At 43.3% G+C, this 18,593-nt stretch overlaps 1 protein-coding gene across 2 annotated transcripts in view; it reads right to left on the bottom strand.

Moving 5' to 3' along the window:
• SLC24A3 (solute carrier family 24 member 3) overlaps positions 1-18,593 on the bottom strand; it is a 339,499-nt gene that overhangs the window by 280,353 nt on the left and 40,553 nt on the right. For both annotated transcript variants that reach the window (XM_065589824.1, XM_065589823.1), the window contains exon 2: positions 12,320-12,457. In XM_065589824.1, coding sequence (XP_065445896.1) covers positions 12,320-12,457 — 138 coding nt within the window. The remainder of the gene's footprint in view (positions 1-12,319; positions 12,458-18,593) is intronic.

Below are 18,593 nucleotides of genomic sequence, written 5' to 3'. Positions count from 1 at the left end.
ATGTAGAAAAATTGTTAGAAAAGGAGAGGGACTGTGTGGGGACACTCATTTTGGAACGGCATAACCCTTTTTTTTTTTTTACATTTTGTTACATCTACTTTAATGTCACCAAATGCAAGACACCAATGACAAATGGGGATATAGAATCACAAGTATTGGCAATGCTATCACAAACCTTGTGTTATCTGTGTTTTCCCTAAAGCCCAAGCTCCTGGAGTCAGGTGATTACGTGAGAAGCTCAGCTTTCCTAGCAAATTCAATGTTTCTAGCTCTCCTCGTTGCAGAGGACATATGAGCAGAGTGGACTCGGGAGACTCAAAAACCCAAAGGCAAACAAAAAGAACCCCAAATGTATTATTTTGTAAAATCTCATGATTTTCAAGCCATCACATGGATGGGGGGGGGGGGCGACATTTGATTTTTGAAAACTTGGAGATGGCAATGCTGAGAAAACCAAAACTGCCGTCTACGGCACATACAAGTGTTCAGTTGTCAGTAGGGTGGTGTAACCAGGTAGCAGTTCCCATCTTGCTTTGAACAGAATATACATTCTCTATCTAATCTAATTTACTCCCTTGGTGGGACTGGTCTTTGCTGATAATTCAGACAACCACCGCTAAAGAAAAACTGAAGCCAAAATATTTCTCCCTAAATTTGGCTGCTCCTTGGGTTTTCCTTGCAGAACCCCTTTGTCCTAGACTCTAGCTCCCTTGGTCCAAAAAGATACTCCAATCTCTTTTGCATCTGGGTTGGAACTAACCCTTCGTGCAGAGTTCAAGCTCCTTGCTCATCGTGACCGCGCTGTATTCCTATGCAGTTTTTGTCTGCCTCCGTGTTTATGGGCAGCTTGCACCTGCCTTTTCTACTTGCAATTGAATTGCAACTGCAAAACTGAGGACTTCAATTTCAAACTCCCAGAGTGGGAGACATAAAAATGTGGGCGCAAATAGCACCTACACGCAGGGAGGTCCGGCTTCCGTCCCTTTGAAAATGGATCCCTTTAAGAGCAACCAACTGCGGGCTCTCCTAAATAGCAAAGAAGCAAATTATTTCCCTCCGGAGTGACTAGTGGAGGCAGCGGTGGTCTCTCTAAATACCAGGGATCAAATTCTGGCCTCAGTGACACTAGAGCAATTTGGCCCATGACCTTAACGTTTTGAGTACCATTATAACTGTGAAAGTCTATCGTTTTAACAATGTGAAAATACACAGCCTTTAGTTCCTAAAAGTATGTTTTATAAGTAGCGACTAGCACGTGCATTAAGGAAAATGGCTGTTACCCAGAACTTTATACCTCAGTTGCTTTACAAGTCAGGGCTAAGATTTTCAAAGGCCCCTGAAGAAATTACACACACAAATCCCATTTAAAAAAATGAGGAGTCCTTGTGGCACCTTAGAGACTAACAAATGGGTTCTAGCCCATGAAAGCTTATGCCCAAATAAATGTGTTTGTCTCTAAGGTGCCACAAGGACACCTCGGTTTTTTTGCTGATACAGACTAACACGGCTACCACTGAAACAAATCCCATTGAAAGTCAAAGTGAACTGGCCATCCTTTCGGTTACTTTGAAAGTCCCAGCATAAGTACCCGACTATCTCCAATTAAAGAAACCAAACCCAGCCAAATAGGTCTAACAGATCCTATAGACAAAAGGCCGGCAAAATACAGTGTACAAAGCAAACCTATTTACTAAGTGCAGAACACAGCAATATCTAAAGTCAGTTCAAATATGTTGCTTGCACTGCTCTTCAGTTCAAATATGTTGCTTGCACTGCTCTTCAGTTCAAATATGTTGCTTGCACTGCTCTAATTTGAGAACGGCTAAACATACTTGTAAGGAATCAAAATAAAGTCACAGCACGACTCTGGAGCTAAAACTCTCGCACGGTCAAATTCCAGCAAGATCATTTTTATGACATCGCACTAAAAGAGCACTTCCACTGCATGCACGTGTGGATGCCACACACAGACTATGCATGTCACAGGACAGTCAGAGTATTCATGCCGCTCCCATTGAGTCTTTCCATAGCTAAACCCCACTGCAAACCCCAACACTGTCAGCTACAGTCCCCTGAAGTGTGTCGCTATAATTTCCTCCCCCGGCCCTCCCCTTTCCAAGCACAAATCCCCAAGAGCAAAGCACTGTTTCCCCACTTGGAGTATTAAGCAAAACCAGCTGTGGAATCTTTTCCCACTGACAACAGACCCCTAGTTCTTTTTACATGTGCTCCCATGACAGTGAAATATATCTTAGCACTCAGCTTTACATACTATGGCAACAGCTCTGTCATTGACCATCTTTGCTATTTTTTTCCCCAGCCAAGTGGTAAATAGAAGTTACTTTACCCTTAAGGAAAAGGCACTATTTCCCCTCTAAATAAGCTCCTCTATGCCTTGTCATTTTCATCTCTCCAGGTCTTTATTTTTTGTCAGTTCCAGATAACAAAATGAATCAAGACCAGCAAAGCTGACCAACAAGACTTCATATTTGCTGAGTGCTGTTGACAGCACATTTCTTCAGGGATGTGGGGGCCTAACTGAAGATGGTCCCCCTTCCTTGACCCACACCAACTTGTGCTGAGCGCACACACGCAAACGTGCTGACAAGTTTGTTTTTTTTAACTCCCCTCAGAAAAAATGTTTCCTTGCAGAAGAAAAAATAATCCTAATTCCAGTTCACACTGAAACACAATCCAATTGCGCTGAATGCATAGAGTTAGAAAGCAGGCAGGAAAGCTGCAATATCAGAAGTCCAAGCAGCCGTATTGCCATACCAAGGACCAGATGGATGGAAAATACCCTTCAAAAACAGAGTTCCAAAACAAGAGCTGCATGAATAACCACAAAAAAATGAACCACATGGTAATTCTCTCTTAAGTATCTCAACAGCTTTTTATACCTTTATATTAACAGGCCAACTTCTCTGAGGTTGGTAAATTACAGTATGCAGTGTTGTTGTAGCAATGATGGTCCTAGGATATGGGAGAGACAAGGCGGGTGAGGTGACGTTTTTTATTGAACCAACTTCTGTTGGTGAGAGAAAACAGCTTTCGAGCAACACAGAAACTTCCTCATTCCTTTCCCAGACCTGAAGAAGAGCTCTGAGTCGCTCGAAAGCTTGTCTCTCTCACCAACAGAAGTTGGTAAATCCTAACATTTGTGATCAAAACCAAACACCCTCCTCTATCTCCTATCCTATTGCCAGTCCTGTCTGAAACTCAGCATGTGGGACTATTATACATAGCCAGTGTTGCCAACTCTCATGATTTTGTCATGAGTATCATGATGATAATTGTTTTCCTTAAAGCCTCAGATCCTGGAGTCACGTGGATTGTGATGATTTCAGCCTTAGTTCTTAAAGAAAAAGTATGTTTCTAGCCCTCGTGGCTGCATAGAAAGCTTCAAAATGTGACCCCGGTCCACCCTAAAGGCTCAAAGTGAGAAAGCAAATAAAAAGAACTTGAGGTTCCTTCTGTTAACCTTTTGTGTGTGTCAGTGTTCTATCCCTCCCTCTTATTTCTACCTCCCTTCTTACTTTTCTCTTTATGCCTTCTGTCTAATTAGAGACTGCTTACCCAGCCAGGACAAATCCAGCTTTTGCAACACTGCTGTGACCAGACAGGTTATGAGCTATATTTGAGCCTGACTCTGCTCAAAGTTTGGCTAATGAGACAATGATCTAGATCAGTGTTTCTCAAACTGGGGTCGCCGATTGTGTAGGGAAAGCCCCTGGCGGGCCGGGCTGGTTTGTTTACCTGCCCCGTCCGCAGGTCCGGCCAATCACGGCTCCCACTGGCCACGGTTCGCCGCTCCAGACCAATGGTGGCTGCTGGAAGCGGTGGCCAGTATGTCCCTCGGCCCGCGCCGCTTCCAGCAGCCCCCATTGGTCTGGAGCGACAAACCGTGGCCAGTGGGAGCCGCGATCGGCCGGACCTGCAGACGCGGCAGGTAAACAAACCGGCCCGGCCCGCCAGGGGCTTTCCCTACAAAAGCAGCGACCCCAGTTTGAGAAACACTGATCTAGATGATCATGATGGTCCCTTCTGACTTTGAAGTCTATGAGACCATGTGCAGTGGCTGTAATTTTTCAAGCAGCTAAACCTGTGTATGTATTTGTTTAAGGCAAATCAGGCTCAGACTTCCAATGACAGCAACCCAAAGGGTACCACCTAAAACTGATGCTCTCTTTTCCACATCATGTTCATGTGTCACCATCTTTAAGACAGAGTACAAATGACTGTCAATCAAAGGAGATTTCCTTTGACGGCTGGGAAAGGGACTAAGGAAAACTGCAAACATGAAAGTTTTTCTTCATTTTAAGTTTCTGTCTTCATCTTAAGTGTGCTTAATAAAAAGGATAAAATGTATTTCATGGCAGCTGCCACAGTAACTGAGCAAAACTCTGTTCTCTGTGCAATAATTCCCCATGCCACAATTCAGTGTTCTAGGTTGTGCCAAGAATTCAGGATCTCCTTAACTGCCTAGGCCCATGACCTCCACCCTGATTAAGAGTCCAAGCTGATCAGATCCCTGTGAGACAAGAACCTGGTCAATTCCAGGTTGCCAGTGCTGCTGGCCCAGGGAAGGGGAACACAAAACAAAAGAGGATAATGGGAGAGGGGTAGATTAGCAGAGGCCACCATTAACCTCTGCAAACAACCAGGAGATCCTGGAGGAGGAAGTGGGGATGGAAAAACCATTCTTCTGTCTCCCTTCTACACTAACACCAGCACAGCAGAAATGCAGACACCCATTTCCTTCTGTAGCCATTTCCGGGGCTCACAGACCCTGCTCCAGGGGGGAGGTTGGAGGTCGGTACCTCTCTGTTCTTAGGTCAAGGAGGAACAATCCGCCCCTAAGACAGTAAAACAACTGCCAGTTATTAGCACAGAGGGCCAGCTTTATCATTGCCTTGCACCTTGTGCAGTCCTTCATGCCAGCGTGGGTATAAATGCCCCCAGGTTAGAATGGTAACGACTTACACACAATTTGCACTAAAGTAACTGCATAAGGCGGGGCGGAACCAGGCCCAGAGTGTCTTAGTCCTCACAATGGGCTTCCAAACTTATTCCTACTGGGGACCACTTCTCAAGTGGAAATGCTCTAGTGGGCAGTGTCCAAGACCCAATCCCCTGGCAGAAATGATAGCGCTCATTGAATGGCGGTCATCTTGGCCAACCACTGCGGACTGAGCGAAAGCATGAGTCTCTACAGCCTGAGCTAGCAACTCCGTAGCTGGGGACTTAAGAGAACCATATCTTCTGGATCAGGCACAAAGGGGAGACATGACACACACTGGCTGGTGGGTTACATGAAAAGTACTAAGGAGACCAGAAGAAAATATACTGCCTTCAGTGCGCTGTAGTGTCTTTTCAGTTCCAAGTGGTGCTGTGTGACTCCTCTCTCTAGGTGTCAGACATCTTGACATTTATCAGTCCTGGATGTCTCCTCATTGACTGTAGCCCTCACTGCTCTACATCAGTCCAGGTCCCTTTGCAGTCTGGATCGGTTTTCCACTGTTTTGCCACCTTTTCCAATTAGGGTGTCATCCACAAATGTGATAACAGTTGAACTTTATACCAACAATACTCTCAGCACAGAAAACCATGGAGCAGCTGCCTGGGGTGCAGAAATTTGTTTTTTATCTTTACTTTAGTTGATCAAGAAAATCCTCTGAGCAGTCCTCTGAAGAGTCTAGGATTGGGCTGCAAGTATGGGGAAACGTCGGTGCTTAAAAACTGATCGATGCTGAAAGCAGCAGCTCTACGGACCACCTGAAAGGGACTCTTCAACCACCATTGTCCATGGAGCACAGGCTGGGATCCTCAGTTCTAGATAGTTCATCATCTCTGTTCATTGTCAGTTTTTTTTCAAGCCATTTGCATCAGGACATCTGAAAGAAATATTGTACGCTGCACTCTTTAAACAGGATTTTCTGTTCTTGTAATGGGGCTAAGGCACTTGTTACTTATCTGCCTAGCTTATTGTGCCCCTACTGCATTAATAATCCTGATCGGACAGAAGGATCAACTAATTGACCTAACGGTCTGCTTCTCCATTACCCTGCACGTTGGCCCTAAGGTTCCTTTGGACCACTCTGACAACCTAAAAGGGCCAAATAAGTCTTTTCCAAGTTCAATTTCTATGATTTCTCCATGTTGACATGGAGACATAGGCCAGAGCACTCGGATTTTGCCTCTTTGGTTAAGCACTTAGAAATACCGACTGATTGCACTCTTGCTCCTTCAAAGGCATGGATGGGAGCTACAGTATAACGTTCCATGCAGCCGGCAAAATGAACCCACGACACTACTTGTACCTGACAGCCCATTCCACTTTAGTATCCCATATTTCTAGCCTGGAAGCCCAGCCAGGCTGTGCTGAAGGCTTTTGAGCTGTTTTAGGTCCTAGACAGGATTATCATTGCCGGGGTTTGAGAGGTACTTGGATGTACAGCAAACGCAGTCTGTCGCTAAATAAGTTAAGAGGGGGTTTAATATTCTGCGATGCTCATTTCAGAAAATGAATAGATTCAATCATTTCTGAAGTGTTCACACCCAGCATTCTCCTCAGAAACTACTGGAAGGGAGTCTCTTTCAAAAGAAGTCCAATCGGCTTATGTAACAGCAGGCCACAGTTTAAAAAAAAAATCAAACTGTGACACTGGTACACATGTGAAGGTGGTTCATTCTGTCCCCTTAGATTCATAGACTCTAGGACTGGAAGGGACCTTGAGAGGTCATCGATTCCAGTCCCCTGCCCTCATAGCAGGACCAAATACTGTCTAGACCATCCCCTTAATTATATACTCTGTACACTGAACCCTCTGTCCCCTAGGCTAAAGCCCTGGATCCTGCAATCAGCAAAGGGGTCACAGCCTGTGTGGACTGCAGAGGGGCCTAACGCATATGGTGACCATGCATCATGCTGGACTCCAGTCATGCTCATTTTTCTTTTTAATGAGTGCCCACTTCTCTACAGCACTCTGAGTAAATTTCCACTGTGATACAGGAGAATATAATGGATTCCCCTTAACACAAGTGGCAGCGACATGGTTATTTCCTTGCAAATTTCTCCCCAATGTGTCCAGGGCACCCATGACAGCGCCTCCGTGCTATTTAGCAGTCAGCCCAGCTGCATCCTTTGATAGCAGTGATTTTTAAAGACCTTCTGAAAAATGAAGATCTTAGGCGGCACTGAATTATTTGAAGTACACATTATCAGGCTCTTTTACTTCCATGCTTGAGAAGATGCTTTAAAATTATTCATTAGTCTGGAGTATAAAATCCCTGCCTAGTTCTAGCCTCCTGGTCCTTTGGCCTCTTGTGGGCCACTGTTAATTAAGAAGCTGCTATCTAGCATGTTTTCCTGGCCTATCTCCTCTGTGCAAACTCCCTACTTAGAGAAATGATCACTCGGTTGCTGGATTACAGTAAGTCATTTGATTGTATTTATTTATATTGCTTATGCTGTGAGCCCAACTGTCGAAAGATTATTAACTTTTGTTCATTAGGGTTATGTGTATGAACAGTTTGCACAGACAGCGCGGAAAAAACTGGTCTCCTCTCAAAATCCTTCCACATGTCCCTTTGCGTTTAAAAAAATAAATGGTAGGAGAGCTCCTTAAATGAATAGTCAATATTCACTCTAATTCATTTAAGATCCACAACTGTTAAAGTGGCACATGGTCTTAAAAGCTGAAATGCATGGTATGGTTAATAAAAATCTTTTCTTCAAAGTGATTACTCACCGTCATTGCTAGCTGTGGTTTTGAATGGTGAAGCTAGGAGAACATCCAAAATGTTCACATTAAACCCGAATCAAAATAAAAAACTAGTAGATCCTGCAGCTGATACAGCAGAGGTGAAGGATCAGGCCTCTTTCCTTTTATGGCTGTTGATGAGCAAGTTTGGATTCCTCCCACAACATGTTTCATCCATTACATTTCTATAGAGCATTTCTAGCTCAGAATAAGAGAGCAAACAGGACCTGATTTAAAGTTCACTTAAGTCACCGTGGGAGTCTTTCCATTAACTTCAACAGGATTTGCATCAGTAAAAGTGCTGCGTAATCCCACTGATCACTGCTTTGAAACCAAACAGTGAGGAAAAGGTGATGGTTGCAAAAAGGAGACAGAATTTCTTTTACCTAAGAGCATAATCAGCCGCACCTATGTGGAACCACATTGACTCCAGTGGAGTGCAGATCTGATTGAAGGATTTGTGTCGCAGAGAGTAGAAATGCACAGACTGTAAACCAGTGGTGGGCAACCTGCGGCCCGTCACCATAATCCGCTGGTGGGCCGCGAGACAGTTTGTTTACATTGGCATAGCCGCCGGCAGCTCCCAGTGGCTGCAGTTTGCCCTTCCCAGCCAATGGGAGCTGCGGGAAGTGGCAGCCAGCACATCCCTGCGGCCTGCACCGCTTCCTGCAGCTCCCATTGGCCGGGAAGGGCAAACCGCAGCCACTGGGAGCTGCCGGCGGCTATGCCGATGGAAACAAATTCTCTCACAGCGCACCAGTGGATTACCCTGACGGGCCGCAGGTTGCCCACCACCGCGAGCTCTCTGGGGCAAGGCCCATCTTTTTGTTCTGGGTTTATGTAGTGCCTAGTACAACGGGATCCATGACTAGTGTTCCTAGGTGCTTCCACAGTACAAATAATAAATAACATTGCCATCCAAATTCTGTCTCTTGTATACCAGGCCCAACAGCAAGCAATATGAATTTCAAATCTACTTGCAGGTGCTGGGAGCTAGTAAGAATACGTAGCTAAAATTAATGAATATATTTGCAAAAATATGGTTTCCATTATAAATCCAGAAGCGAATTTTATCTCGGTTTGCAATGTACCTTTTTTTTTTTTAAAACTATTCTAGTTTGGATGTGCACCTTTTGTAGCTTTTATAACTGGTTCTAGTTTGCAGTAGCTTCTCGAACAGGTCGCTCACAAAAGATCTCGGTGTGTGATCCAAATATATTTACATTAGCTAACAAATTCTGCATGTACTGATAAAATACAAAGAGACAGGTAGTGATGGATATTAGATCAGCATTGCATGTTTTATGTTTGACAGGTTTTATAAATAAAGACATGCCAGCTCAGTCTCCAGTTTTGGCCGACACCTAAGACTGAACCATGGATCTTCCAGAGCTAATAGCAGGAGTTCCTACAGCTTGAGTTACAGAGCCAGGCTCTGCATCCAGGGGCTGCAACAGACTCACACGCTCCATGGGATGGGACCAGAGGGAATTGCGTAACGCACAATTACAGTGAATTACAAAGATAATGGGTCAAATTCATCCCGTTCATTCATAAATTCCAACGGAGTAACTAGTGATGGTTTCACAGAGTGAGAAGTCACAAGTATGCATACAAATACAGTAGAATAACATACATGGGCCAGATACTGTCGGTTCTACCAGGGTAACTGCATTAACTTGAGTGGTGTTGACACCAGTATTACAGAGCTCAGAATGTGGCCCTGTATTCCCACTTCAAGATCTACTGATGAAAAATGCTACATACAAGCTAGGAATTATATATTTATTTATCATTATTAATAATCATCATTTCCAGAATGCATTTTAAATGTATATGTCAAAGGAAATTACGCAAACGGTATTTTGTGTGAATCTTAGTTAATAAAATTCTTTAACTGGCTTACTTAGTGAGCACTCTCTGAAAACTACCTAAAAAAGAGAAAGAAAAAAGAAAAAAAGACAGCAGGCACAAAATGTAAGACTGTGCTCTCAAGAGAAACTGAAAAAATACACTGTGTTAAAAGAAGAGATATATACATTTTTACACAAGAATTTGTTCCCAATTTGCACTGCAGGCTAATGGAAAAATAAAAGCCAAATATAGCAAAAATAGTCAAAATTTACAAATTTGGATTAAACTTTTCCATCAACATTTCAACATATAAAGGGATGAAATTTTCCTGAAAATTCTAACCCATTGTTGTTAGAAACTCCAGGTTTTATAATGAAAATGCAGTTTTGTAACTAAACAAGACACAAAAAATTATACTAGCCTTTATGGTACGATGGCAAAGAGATACATTCTCTGACTACAGCCTTCTTGCCTGTCAGATTCTATCTTCTACTCCTTATATTCCACTTTCTATCATCAGCTTGGAAGTAGACATCACAGTAGACGAGATGCTCTGTAAGGGCCAGATCCAGCATCAATTGAAGCCAGTGGAAATACTTGATTTGACTTCAAAGACCTTGGATCAGCTATGTTTAGCAGTGGCAGAATGATCAGTATCAGTGAAGCTTAGCAGCGAATGAAATCACAATGCACCCTGTCCATGTGTGTAAATGTGAAAGTTGTTACTGGGGCTTTGCTAAAAGGAGGTTCTTCCCATTCTAGGTCAGAGGAAAAGAGAAAGGAAGGCTGGGAAATGGAATTTCCCTCTCAAAGAAAGTTCTGGTTTTGGGAAGGGAGGGAGGAAATGAGAGGTGAATTGCCCGGAATCAGGATGAAGAAGTAAAATAAATTGTAGTTTTTCAAAAAATAAAAAATTCCGTTTTGGGAGAACGGGCTTGCACCAAGTTGCCCAATTCTCTGGGCAGCCGGCTCTTGGGGCTACCTGATTCCGCAGGCAGACAGTTGCCTAGGTGGTTGGGCAGTGCCAGAAGGCAGCTGCCCAGGGGGATCAGGAAGCCAGGGGTACCTGGTCTGGCTGGCAGGAAACCGGGCTGAGAGGCAGCAAGCCTGGCTGGTGTTTCGTCAAACATTTTGATGGAATCTATGTTCCTGAGGAACGTCTAGATTCTGTCGAATCAGAATTGTCCAATGGAAAAGTGTTCCATTTTTTGACCAGCTCTAACACAGAGGCTTATTCTAAAGTTTAGGAGAAAAACAAAAAGCATGTTTTTCTCCTTTAGGGCTGGCTAGGTGTGGACTACAAAAACAGCATCAGCTTTCAATGAAAGAGAAATCATTTTTAGAACCCTACTTGTCTACAATAGCCAACAACGTGTTAATTAGCTTCATAATTACCATAAAATAACATATTCCATCATCACCTCATGGCAATTCATGGTAACAATCGTAATTTGCATTACCATTTCTGCTTTATCTCATGGAAACCACACAGTTAACTCATGTGATTACTGTTCTTCACACGCCTGCAAAAAATACATTTCAAATAGACAAAATTTATTTTGGGATGGTAATGGAAAAGGCTTATGGTGATGAGACAGCAGATGTTATGCTCAGAAAGAGAGGAAGATGGATTATTACAAATGTTGGTATGAAAGTGTAAGAAGGGATCTTCTTTGCATGGGAGGATTATAATCAAGGAAAGAGTGGTATAATAATTTTTGTAATATATTTGTCTTTGAAAATGGAACATAATCATCCAACTGTCTCAGAAATGTTATTAAGGATTACAAAGGGGGAAATATATATGCACAGAGTTACAATACAAACTGTATTTAACAGAATTTCTTCGAGAGGTTAACCAATATAATCCTTTGAAGATTACAGAACTGCCTTAAGTTATTTCCATAACTTCGAACCACATCAAAATTCTTCCATTAAAAAAATAAATACAGGATTGGGTTTCTTATAAAGCTTCCCCTACCATTAGTGATTTATTATCAGGGTTTTCAGTTAGGTAAATCAAAGGCGATACATAATCAAGTGAACGCAAATTAAAGAATCCCTACTCTTTTTTTTATGCTCAGGAAGACCTGTGAAAGTTTTGTGCAGAGCTGCAAGTGGTTTGTTTTTTAATGACGGTGAAAGGATATAACCCTATAAATAAAGATATGGAGGCATTTAGAATAAGCAAACAACTTGCAAAGGTAGCTTCAAAAAACATCTTCAGCTCTGCCTAATCCCTCCTCCAAAATCAATTTTTGATTTTTTTGTTACTATAAGACTACAGCCCATATTTCCAGACTGTCATCCTATTGGTGAGAGTCTCAGTTACCTGACTCCTGACCATTATGCCAAGGTTCGAGTTACATTTCCAGGCAGTAAATATGCAAAACATTCCTCCTATGATCTCAACCTTCCCATCTGCTTGCTTAATCCGGAAATTCGGCTACTAATACATCCCAAATATCTGCCTTGCTCGGTAGCCAATACCTGCCAACTTGTGGAGCTCATCAGGAGAGGAAGTTTGCAACATTAATACACCTGGGGCTATATGATTAGAGTGTCTGAGGACTCTAAAACTAATAGGTACAGCATTTGTGCAACCAAAGTCCCCTGGTGGCATCAGTACAGAATTTCAGTAGCTAGGACAGCTGGCTATAACCTCAAGAGGAGGAGGAAGAGGAGGAATTATTCATTCCTACCTGGTTCAGTGCAGTTCTTGATATATCGATTTTCTGTCTCCTCTGGGATCTCAGTGGCATTGTCCTCTGTTGCCTGCAGCAGCCTCCTCCCACTCCACTTATCGTAAGTTTCCACAGGATAGCTCAAGACATCATAACCTAGAGGAAAAGGGCACGAGATGAATGCTCTTGCTCTGAGGAGGATAAAGAGGCTAGTGCCTATATTCTCCTAAGGGTCTTTTCACAGTTCCTTGATACAGACACTATCTGCTACGCCTTCACGGAACCGAGGCCCTGCAGTCTAGCTAGCCTAGCCCCCCAGGGCTAGTCTCAGATTTCCCAGTAGTTCAAGCACCCCTTTTCCAGAGCTCCATCTTGTGGTAACTCTGGGTTACAGTTTACATCTTCAGGGACACATAGTAGGTGTTGCAGATGGCTCACGCACAGGCTTTGCAAGGGTTTCTAAACACAATTACTCTGTATATAGCACAGAATACGTACAGAGACAGATAAAATAATAAAACACCTATACACATTTCCCGGCCTCCGTTTCCTCACCACTCTGGAGCATTCTTTGGGCTTAGGGGCGAAGTTCTCTAGGGTGGCCAAGAACCTTCTCATATGGCTCATGATTTTTCCTCCAAATGATGGAGTCTCCCTCTCTGCTCCAGCTCAACTGCCTTTGACCTTGGCTGGTCCCGCAGTTAAACGAGACCCCTCTGCTATGAAAACATGCAGTTCTCTTCCTCTCTCTTGCACAAGCTTGCTTTGCACTTCTGAGTCCCTCTGAATGTATACGTCCTGCTACCACCACCACCTGGTTCCTTTATTCTCCAGCTGGGGAAAAGCCACTGCTCCAACCAGCCCTTCTTGCAGACAAGCTTGATTGAACGGTCCAGAGACACCCCAAATTGTCACGCATGAAGTGGGAGTTTACAATTGTGAAGGGAAAAGATGACAAATTGGCCACCAAAACTAATTGTAATTTATGCATAACGAACTTGAAAATACAACATTTCAGAACAGAACCCAGACTCCTATGAGTGCTTAAAGCATATCCTGCTGTTGGAAACGATCAAAACCAACCCTGTGTACCAAAACCAGCAATCATCTCCAATTGAATATTTTGGTCCCTCTGTCATTCACGTCTTTGCAGATGACAGGATGGTTTCATTTTCATGAATATTGTGAGTAACCTGGTGAAAGGTAACATTCTGTTATTAGGTTTCAGAGCGGTAGCCGTGTTAGTCTGTATCAGCAAAAAGAACGAGGAGTCCTTGTGGCACCTTAGAGACTAACCAATTTATTTGGGTTTTAGCCCACGAAAGCTTATGCTCAAATAAATTGGTTAGTCTCTAAGGTGCCACAAGGACTCCTCGTTCTTTATTCAGTTATTACTTTTGTTTCCTATTTCCCCTCCCCACTCACACACACACACACACACACACACACACACACACACACACACTTTCCCATCTTCTCTCTCTGCTTTGGCTTAGAGAAGATGCTGCTAAATGAAGCCCTACTTTAGCAATATCAACAAAAACACTTGGCCATTTTCCATAACATTCTTGGCATGACGCTGCTCAGGCCTGGACATTTCATGTTGGTCTAATTAGTGAGAGTGTATGCTCATATGTTAGCTACATCCATCCTACAGAGCTTAAAACAATATTTTCCCTCAAAGTTTGAAGACAGAGGGGTGCCCATTGTAATAAAAATAAAAAAATTAAGCACATCTCCTACTGAATCCTTGAGTCCAATGTAATAAGTAGCAAATGGAGTTTAGGCTGGATTTCCATCACATCTGTACATCTTTCTTTCATTAGAATCCAGCCTCTCTTTAACTCTTGTTTTGCTAGTTCAGCATTTTACATGTTATCCTAAAGATGCATATAATCGCAGTTGGTCTCTTGCCCCCATGGTGACAGCTGTTCAGAGTGCTGCAAAGCTCTGTCATTCTACCCATTAGAGAGGAGGTGAGGTTTCGTATCAACCAACTGAGGCTCTTCCAGACAACTAAGAAACTACGGCCTTGAATCTGGAAGAGAATTTCAGCGCATGGGAGGGTCAGCTCAGAGGTAGGATCCTTGTACAGGACTGGGGACTACACTATGTTAGCTTCAAAAGGGAGCCTCACCCCATCCTTCTCAGACAGAAGGATGGAGGGTATTTGTAAAATGGCTGACTGGCACGCACGACCCCTTATAGCTGGGCACTGCAAGGCCTTCTCCGTGGTCTTCACCAAATGCCATTCAAGCCTGCTGGTGGTCCACTTCTTATGACTTGGCCCTCCAGCCAGGTCCCGTTCCCTCTCACTCCTTCCCACTACATACCCACAGTCCAAACTAAATGCAAAGGAACATACACTCTTCCAGCCTTGCTAGGCCCAATCCTCAACACATTTTTCACTGCCCTCCCAGGCTCTGGAAAGCGCCTTGCTGCTCTCCTACAAAGTGCTGCCTCACAGGACTTTCCTCCCTTGACACCAGCTCCTCCCAACCAAGCTGCTGACCCTCAGGGTTTTTTCCCAGACCTGTTTCAATTCACTCCTGCGTCCCTTCTTCCTTCATGGCCCATCCCAGTTCCCTCCTGCAGCTCCTCTCAAGCTTGGTTTCAGTCTTAATTAAACCTGATACACCCTCCAGCTGCCATCATGGGCACTAATTCTGCTCTCTAGCTCCCCTTAACCCTTTTAGTACCAGTGCAGAGTTCATACAGCCCATCACAGTATGAGAGGGAGAGAGAACGTGAGAGACAGTGAGGGAAATACAGCAGGAGGGATCATCAAATCTTTGGCAGGGACTCAGGACACTGAGGATTAAAGAAAAGGAACAGCCCCTATATTTAGGTTGCCTGATATTTTCCACTATAAAAGATTTTGTGACCTTTTTTTGAGAAGCTTTAACATCTCCATGGTTTGCAACAAGCCTCTAAAATTCAGCAGGGAGAAATCACCGGGGTCAGAAAAGTGCCTTTTCTTTGTCCCAAGAAATTCCATTTTGTGTTAGTATGTATTATGACACCGTTTAATTATATGATCACATACTGCTTTTTCCACAGGACCCCGCCTCATTCAGTCCACAGAGGGGATACACACAAGGGGGCAGAATTAAAGTTTCACAAGCAACGTTAAATCTGCCATTTTGCCACTTCTGAGCACTTGACTTAGTAAATTAAACATCAGTATTTTAACTTAGCTTTTCTGCGTGTCAGAACGACAGGCATTCAACACACTTCACGCACTTCAAAATACACTGTTTCCTAATTGCTTTGTCTCTCAGTGACCTTCAATGAGTTAACTGTATAAATATGTCATGGATGGAGACAGATTTTAATCCCAAGGCATTAATTCAGATGAATTTTGTAACTTCATTTACAGCATCAGCCTTCATTTTTCATAATAAACATACTTCCATCAGCTGAGCTAAGCAGTCTGAGATCCACACAGCACTTGTTTTCAGAGCGAAGGGCTTTTTTCTGAGCAGTTACAGTTTCATTCTCCGGTGAAGGGAAAGAGAAAAAAAACCCCATCCTCTTTCTAGGATTTTTATTCCCCTAAACGCCTGACAGATCTCTTCCTTCTCCTCACAATACAGAGCAGCTTTCTTGTTTCAGAATTTGGACCTATCCAAAAGGAAAACTAAACATAAGTCATTCAGAATGAGCTTGGGAAAAGCTCCATTTGGCAAGGACGTACAGTGAGTAAAAGGATTCCATTCTGCACTCACTTAAATGGGTGTGCGTAAGAGCAGAATTAGCTCCAGCTGAAATGGATGAAACTCTGTTGATGTACAACATTGAAGGATCTGGCTCAGAGACTCCAGCTTTAATTAGGTTAAACCATCTCAGAGCGGAGTTTGCAACCTATTGGCCAAATTCTGCCTTTGGATACTCCGGTGTAAAGAGAATTTGTCTCTCTAAATCAAGGGGAAATGAAAAGAAAAGGTGAAATGAAATCCTTTACTAAAAGTTTCGGCCCTTTAAGACCCTGGCCCAGGAACAGAATGCATGCCAAGATTTTAAAATTCCAGATAAATACATTTGATGATGTAATTTAAAAAAAAACAACCACCGCACACCATTGCTGCTAAGGCCCAAAATTGGGGTTTCACATTTCCCCAGTGCATCCTGAAGTTGAGCGGGAAGCGGCTTGAAGCTAACCCTGCCTGAGGTGGTTGCAATGTCATCAGCTGTAGTGAAGAGAACACAGGAGCCTGGACTCAGTGTATGGGCAGATTATGTGAAAGTGGAACTGACTTAACTCAGGTTTAACCCTTGAGATGCATCAAACCTGATCAGTCTTCTGAGGTTTAGGGAGGTCAGCAGGGAGTGCTGTTCTAGGCAGGAGGGAGAGATCTGGGCAAGGAAGAAAGGGCAGGGTAGATCAGAGGAAGCACTAGAGTGAGTCAAGACTGGGTTTGCCCAGGCGTCCCTTTGAAAGTGAATTAAACTAAACCAAATTAAGGTCACTTTAATTCTGAGTAAGAGCATCCACACAGGGGTTTAATGTATCTTAACTAATCCCCTTTAAATACATGTTTTATGTTAATCGGATTAATTTTCCTGAGTATTCCTGTGTAGACAGGCCCTAAATAATATAGATAGCATGTGTGTGTTTATCCAAAACTCTTCTTGGAGCTGCCAAATCGGGGCAGCAGTCTTGTGAGAACAAGCTCTATTATGAGATAGCTGCTGCATTATGCTAATGGTTACAAAAGTGAAATGCAGGAAAAGAAACAGCTGATCAGGTCTCCGTTTTGTGTGAAGGTTTTTGTGGACAGAGTGTCTTATTTCATCCAATGTTGGTGTAGCCATGCTGGTCTCAGGATATTAGAGAGACAAGATAGAGAAGCAAAAAGACATTCTAGTTATCATCACTGAGGGGACATAGGGACTTAAGAAATAAGAGAACAGCACCCTTTGAGCCTATGTCCCCTCAGTGGTGGATAACTAGAATGTCTTTTTGCTTCCCCATCTTGTCTCTCTAATATCCTGGGACCAACATGGCTACAACAATACTGCAAACAACAGTGGAGATATCAAATTTTACCATCTGAAATGAAACTCCACAACATGAAGAAAAAGGAAAAAGGAAAAGTTGATCCAATAACAGATATTACCTCATCCATCTTGTCTCTCTCATTTATTCATTCAAACAGACGGTCTATAGTATACTGCTTGAAGTAGCAAAGAAACACATCAAAATACCCTGCAGGCTGTGTCTTAATGGATCAAGTACATTAGTGTGCAACGTACTTGTGTCCCTCAATTACAAACTGATCTCAAGGATGTCTGTTGAATTTCAAAGTCAGACCTTAAGAGCTGATCACAGACTTAAAAGAGTCTTGAGAACAGCCTTAATAGGGTCTCAGAGATGATACCTGGTTATGTTCTGATGAGTACAAACCAAATTGGCCTTGGGTTTCGCTCTCTCTCTCTCAGTCACTCTCACACACACACAAACACACACACACACGGCTGGGGAGCAGGGGTGACTTCATGTGACCAGTCAATGTAACTATCATTTAAAAAAAAAGTGTCTGGCAAGGGGAAGGCAAGTAGATGATTTATTTGTAGGGGATTCTAGTGATTTTTCCCTGGGGATAAAAATTAACCCTGCCCATCACTTCAATGGCCAACTAAGTACCCATGCACAAATATTCCCTAAAAACCAGTCAGCTGCACGTGTAGGCTACTTAATATCCCAACACAGAAGAGGAAAAACCTGCCTTCTTTATTTTATCTCTCTACGTTTATAGACGATCCTGCCCTTTCCCCACGATTTTTATTAGTAGTTACCTCTGCCATGGCAGTCCATCCCTGGGGACTGCACCTAGATGTGCTGGGAAGGCTTGTGTGTTCCAGTGACCCTGTGGGAGTTATGCCAGGGTGAGTTTTAATTCCCGATAGGGTTACCCAAGCTGGACAGGCCCAGAAGAGACGGGGTGGTAGAGCCTTATTTGTGCCCTAAGCAATGTTTGACCAGCTGGAAAGGATTCTGATTATGATAATGCCTGTGGGGTGGGGGGTCACAGTCAGGGATCAGGCCCCACTGCGCTAGGCGCTGTACAGTCCCTGCCCCTAAGAGTTCACAATTTATACATAGGTCTAGCACAGCGAATGGATAAAATAAATAAATGGGGGAGAGTGCAAGGTAATAAATGGGAAGAATGGAGACATTCACAGTCTGGGTGCTTATTCCAGATATTAACGATGACGTACCCTACGGTATAAAGAATTGCTCATCCCACCCGGACAGCTAGATCAATCTCAGTCATCAGCCCAGCCCCGC

Source organism: Chrysemys picta, chromosome 3, assembly GCF_011386835.1.
Source record: "Chrysemys picta bellii isolate R12L10 chromosome 3, ASM1138683v2, whole genome shotgun sequence".
Classification (NCBI taxonomy): domain Eukaryota; kingdom Metazoa; phylum Chordata; order Testudines; family Emydidae; genus Chrysemys; species Chrysemys picta.
This window is presented reverse-complemented; position numbering and strand designations above follow the sequence as displayed.